At 42.3% G+C, this 6,000-nt stretch overlaps 1 protein-coding gene across 3 annotated transcripts in view; it reads right to left on the reverse strand.

Moving 5' to 3' along the window:
• Positions 1-3,778, reverse strand: part of LOC106659769 (Fanconi anemia group J protein homolog) — a 66,215-nt gene extending 62,437 nt beyond the window's left edge. The window contains exons 1-4 of one of the 3 annotated variants that reach the window (XM_014382450.2): positions 3,543-3,778; positions 2,763-3,165; positions 2,562-2,672; positions 2,344-2,455 (exon numbers count right to left, since the gene is read on the reverse strand). In XM_014382450.2, coding sequence (XP_014237936.1) covers positions 2,344-2,455; positions 2,562-2,672; positions 2,763-3,165; positions 3,543-3,619 — 703 coding nt within the window. In that variant the 5' untranslated portion in view covers positions 3,620-3,778. Of the gene's footprint in view, positions 1-2,343; positions 2,456-2,561; positions 3,166-3,461 lie in introns of all 3 variants that reach the window. The other 2 variants (XM_014382448.2, XM_014382449.2) reach the window with 2 other exon arrangements.
• Positions 3,779-6,000: the final 2,222 nt, after the last annotated feature.

The raw sequence follows: 6,000 nt of genomic DNA on the forward strand, positions 1-6,000 counted from the left end.
TGCACATACAGACGATGCGATGGAGAGAAAGAGCGAGGATCGCGTGCCGCGTCACTCATCGCTGCGCAAATTAATCGTTTTCGCCGGAGCCATCGCACGGCCGCCCATACACGGTAATATAACGTCGAATTTGCGTGAGTTCGCGTTAACAAGCGTCGCGATTTTTTTCCCCTCCCTCGACTCCCTTTTTCTCCGCGTATCTCTTTCGTTACATAATTTATATAAAAAATTTCTCGTACTTCGTCGTCGTCGTCCTAGTCGTAGTCGCGCACGCGAGGCGTATTAGAAAAAAAAGGCGTTCTAAGTTCGTGACGTTAGAGCACACACAGAGCTCGATCCTTTTTATTCTCTCTCTCTCTTTTTTTTTTTGTTCTTTCCTTTTTACCTTTCTCTCTCGCTTGCCTTATGCTGCTGCACCGTCGTCTCCTCTATGTTAGATCGTTAGTTAGTGGGAGGTTTTTTGCGTTAGGTTCTTGCTACCTACCTGCTGCAGCGGGGCCGACAAAACCGCATTGGCGACAAGGTCGTTATTTCGTCAAGACTCGCGCGCGCACTTTTTTTCTCTTTCTCTCACTCGCTCGCTCGCTCGCTCGAGTTTTTCGGTACAAGGTATATATACGAGGAAAGAAGGGTATAATAATAAACCGCCTCCTCGGTGCGACGAAAAAGATTCTCGCGTACAATATAGCCCGGCCGATTTTGTGTGTGTGTGTGTTTTGTCTCCTCGTTTCTCTCTGTCTCTTTCCTCGGTATTATATACTTACCGTTTGTTTGTTTTGTGTAACTGGCTGCTGCTGTTTGCTGCACTGATTGAGTTGGCACGCCGAACAGGTGGTGTCGTTGCTGTGTAGACCTCTGACTACATAATTGCACATCAGCTCCGAAAAGCCGAAAAGAGCCGCGCAGGGACCGCTCACGACGTCGACTCTCTCGTTCTCGCTATGCAATTACTATCTCGCGGATAATAATTTTTCTTTTTTTTATAAATATCACCAGCAGAAAGAAAGAAACGCCGTGACGAAAATGTCTGTCGTTATAAATAAAAACAAACATCGCGAGAAAGGGAGGAGAGAGAGGATGAGTCACGATCAAGATGCTCTAGTGGTCTGTATCTCTCTCGGGGGTCCGGCAAAAATCGCGCGCGAGACTAACTGCTGCTGTGCGACAGACGCCCGACGCCGCCACCGCGTGATTGTGCGGACAGTTCGTCGCGATTAATGCCTCGGATAAGAGAAGAGGCAAAAGATTTCGGAGCTGCTGCTGCACCCACGCACGCAGGCATCTCCCAAGCAGCACAGTTCGTCCCATTATATCGCCCGATGTGCTGCTCCTCTCTCTCTCTCTCTCCAGCGGCTTCCGAAAATTATATATCTATAGGGCCTATTGTGTACTTGTATGTGTTGCGGTTGTGCGAATCGAGAAATGAGTATGCGCATATTGCGACGCGGTGGGAGATCCGACCGCGATACTACAGCAGCAGCAGCGGGGCCACAGGCCGCGATATCGTACATGTACACCCCCGTGATCTATGGCTTGTTTACGGAAACGAATGGAGATGCGAAGTGCTGCTGCCGTTGTTCGTCATATAGGATTTGTCGCCCTTTATATTGCGCGATATCGTGCGTTAATGGATTCTCGGCCCCGTTATAAAATCATAAACATTATAATATTATCCATCTTGAATAATATTATTACGTCACTCCGTGTAACGCGTCACTCGTGTAACACGCGTATACTACATTCGAAACTACATATCGATTATGAAACTCGGACTCGGGAGTGCTATGTGTGTGTGTACCCCATATATAGAGGTAAAATGAATTTCCGTGTTATACATACACGAGAGGGAAAAAAGTACATCGTCTCGCGTGATTAATTCCGTTCGGCTTTTTAATTTCGTCGGTTTTCGTCCTATTCCTAGGGCCATACACGTACCGTATACATAGTACGTATATTTTCGTTCGTTTATACGTATATAGGGAACATAGACACAAGATACGGACGACGGCGACGAAAAGAACAGTCGAGGGCATGGGAGAGGCCTTAACGGCCACTCGTCACGATACTTTGCCTACTATCACGAGAAGGCCTTTTTGGACGGTTACCATAGTACGGCGAGAAATTGTCTGCTATCTATAGTTATATGACGTGACGACTTCTGCTTTCACAGGCTTTTGGGTATAAGACTGTGCATTTATCTGGGACACTTGGCGTGTGCAGAAATCAGGACTTTCAGGTAAAAAGTCTCAACTTGCCAGAAGTTGACAGTAGAAACGAAATAGAAGAGTTTTTTTCAAGAAGACAAAATTTAAAATGTCATTCGATTGAACATGAGAGACTCACCCTCAAGATGTGTTTGGAATGCCAGCGCTGCGCATAGTAAAGCCAATGTTTTGCCACTCCCGGTTGGACTCTCTAACAGACAATGTTCTGATTTTGTGCAACCTTTGATGACCTAGGACAAAAAATAGTCCACATAAGTTCTAAATTCATTTAAATTAATATAAAACATAGAATATAAATTTCATTCTAAGGTAAGTAAGCAAACTCAAAATACTTACAGCATTCATCACAGCGATTTGACTTCTATAAGGTGTCACAGGAAACTTAACTGGAACTCCAGCAATCATTGGTGGCAAGCCCGGAGGTAATTTAATATCTTCGTATCTGCTCTTTTTATTACCCATAATATTGTAAAGTTGTTTAAGAACTTTTTCTTGTAATGTTGATTTTGGAGGTGATACATAATTCCCAGGACTTACTTTTGCAGGGGTTGTTTTAAAAGGTGTTTTCTCTTCTTTTATAGGTGTTCCTTTTGCTGGTGTTTTCTCTTCTTTTATAGGTGTTTTTACTTCTGTGTCAATTTTCTTTATAAGAGGAATTGATCTTTTATCGTCTTCATCTTCATCATCAGTTATTATTGCAATGTTGTCTGCTTTATCAATAACATGGTGAGTTGCTTTAGTTGTTTTTTGACGCTTTAATGGACTGTTAACATTCTCTAAACCAGAAGGTGGCTTTCTTTTTGTCGATGACCAAGAAAAGAGACTGGAACCTTGATTTACACTGGTACTTGCTTGAGCGCTTTGCCATCGCTTTTCAGCAGCTTTTGGATCACAAAACTCATCGTCACTCATTGTGAGATCAATAATGTTGTTGTCAGCCCTGAAATCATACAGTTTTATTTATAAACTTCAGATATCATTACATTTTGTATAAAAATATCAAGTTATCTATTTGTTAAGTAAATCAATGATGCTACAGTAAGTATTCTTTGTCGCCAGTATATAGAAGATCCTAAGAATCCAAGTATTATTATCTACATGCTACCGCATGATAAGATATAATAATGAATTTTATACAAATATTCAACATTGATTTATTTCATCAAAAGTTCAACTTTATAATAAAATACATGACAGTTCAAAACACCTAGTTATAAATATACTAGGATTACTTACATTTTAGAAACCACACCCACTAATGAGTTAATATTAGTAAAACTCAAGCAATTAAAAAGGAGGAAATTTTGTATAACCTACAAGTAAGTGCAAATTTTGCGATAGTTCGCGAAGCAATAATAAGCAGTGACGAGGATGCCGCAGAGAATGGGTATCATCACAGCGGCGATGCCATCGATCTGTTGAAATTACCAAATGAACGAATTGTCAGTCTCGAGCTATGCCGAAATAGTGTAAACACAAACACACACACACACACACACACACACACAGGAGGATTGTATCACGAAAACAAAAACAAAAAACTGCAGCGGCCCACCGGTCTGCTGACACTTCGTGCAGACTTCAACAAGTTGCAGGCGCGCAAAGCAGCAGTAGCACGCGGGGAGATTGGCGCGCGAATCGAGGCGCATGCGTCGCGCGCAGAGTTTCGTCTGCCAAGTGCCATAGGCAGTGGCGCGCGAAATTATCGACTGGTTTGATTTCTCGATCGATCGTGGCACCAGCGGCAGCAGCCCTATACGCTGTATAATGCTCGACTGGAATTGCGACATGTTTTAACGGACTCTCGATCGGAATTAAATTTTCTTATTTCGAGTTCGGTGCAATAATCGCAATTTATAAATATAACGTAAAAAAGTAAACAGAGAGTAAAAGCAAGTCGAGGTTGCAACAACTATATATACCGCTGATAAGATCGCGGCGCGCGTACAGCAGCAGCAACTCTCTCTTCTATATAAAACGAGAGAGAAGTCTATTTTCGAGTTACGTTTATTTCGTGTATATCTCTCTGGTGGGCTTCGTGCCCAAAATACGAATTAAAAACATATCGCAACAGATTTGCCGAGTATCTCGTGCGAGAGAGAGAGAGAGAGGGAGCACGTATCTACGACGCACATGCACACATACACACACATGGAAGGAAATACAGCAGAGATAACGAGAAATGTGCGAAGAATACGAATCATATAGTCGCGTTTTTCCTTCTTCTTTTTTTTCCTTTCTTTCCTCTTGTCCTTTCCTCTCGTTCTCTTAGAATTTGTCGAGTCTCTTCGCGCGACTATTCCGCTGCAGCCGACTCTCTCTCTCTCTCTTAAACTCTAGCTCGCTATACTTCTCTCGCTTATCGTCGAATCAATCTTTTGGAGTCCGCTCAAAAGGGCCTTTTGATTTTTCGCGATTTCCGAGAATATAATGCGGCGACGTTGTTACTCATTTTACGATATCGCGAAACGATTCAACGTTAAAAATGGGTGTTTTTTAATTCGAACGGAAAAGCGACGGAGAGAGTTTACTACCGCTACTTCTGTGTGCGCACAAAATCGATATATAGGAGTCCTCGTCGAACAAAGGCCAAGTGAGTGAGCGAGAGAGAGAGAGAGAGAGAAACTTGTCGTCTCGCACACAGCTCGATGCGAGCCATTTGATCGAAACTTGGGGAAAAGGTGGAGAATTCAAGTCGCTGGAAGTAAGTGGACTGACTATATTCTCTCTCTCTCTCTCTCGGCTCGGAAGGTCCGAAACTCCACTAGTACTACTGCTGCTGCTGCTGAAAATGCCGTATATAATAGAATAGAGAGAAAGAGAAGACAAGTTGGAATACTCGAAGCTGCTTTCCACCGACGCCCGCGTCTCTCACTCTGCGGAGCATCCTCTCGTGTATATATGTGCGAGGGAAGAAAAGTCAACTAAAAGGATCATGCTGGCTGTTGCCCAAGAAAATTACTCGGCCCTATACAGAAATCTTCGAAACGTAGTACATCGTATGTACGTGTGTATAGGGGTATTCCTTCGAACGAACAATTTACGCAAGCTCTCGCTCATTTTTGACACTTGCCGGGCTCTTCCTTTCTTATTCGGACAAAAATTACACATGCAAATTTCGGAATCGACCTTATTGCGCGTTTGAACGTGAGTCCATTATAATGTACTTTATAGGCGCAGGAAAAGTATAATAATTTAAGTGAGCCAGGCTTTTATTGCGCTCCGGCCGAGGCTTAAAACAATTAGGATTCCATTAAAATGTAAAACGTTTTCTGCCTTGGTCTACGTAGCGAGATGGGGTGCGCTGTCTCTTATTAAAGGGATGATCGTCGCTGCCGCGGGACCAGAGGCTGTTACTGCTCTTGCGGCGCCCGCACGACGTTCATAGCCGCTTACATTATTATATACGCGGCGAAAAAATAAATAATACGGTTGGTCGTCGATAGGAGTCAACGAATTATTTCAAAATAAATTTTTTCAATCATTGGATGTACGATTTGCTGGATGAATCGTATGGAATAAATTTTTACTGCTAGCAAAGTTTTCAAATCAGTTTGTGTCGTGGCAAGGATTTTTTACTATCATTCCAATAAAATGTAGGTAATTGAGAAGTACATATATTATTTATATTTTATTTAATGTCAAAATTAGGAAAAAAATTTTCTACATAATCATGAAGAAATTAATAACAGCTTCAAATACTTGATCGTTTTTCACGAATTCTATTATGTTTACATGAATGATTTTCTAAAAGTCGGTAGCGTACTTATGCGAT

The sequence above is a fragment of the Trichogramma pretiosum genome, unplaced genomic scaffold (assembly GCF_000599845.2).
Source record: "Trichogramma pretiosum strain Unisexual culture from Peru unplaced genomic scaffold, Tpre_2.0 scaffold21, whole genome shotgun sequence".
NCBI lineage: Eukaryota > Metazoa > Arthropoda > Insecta > Hymenoptera > Trichogrammatidae > Trichogramma > Trichogramma pretiosum.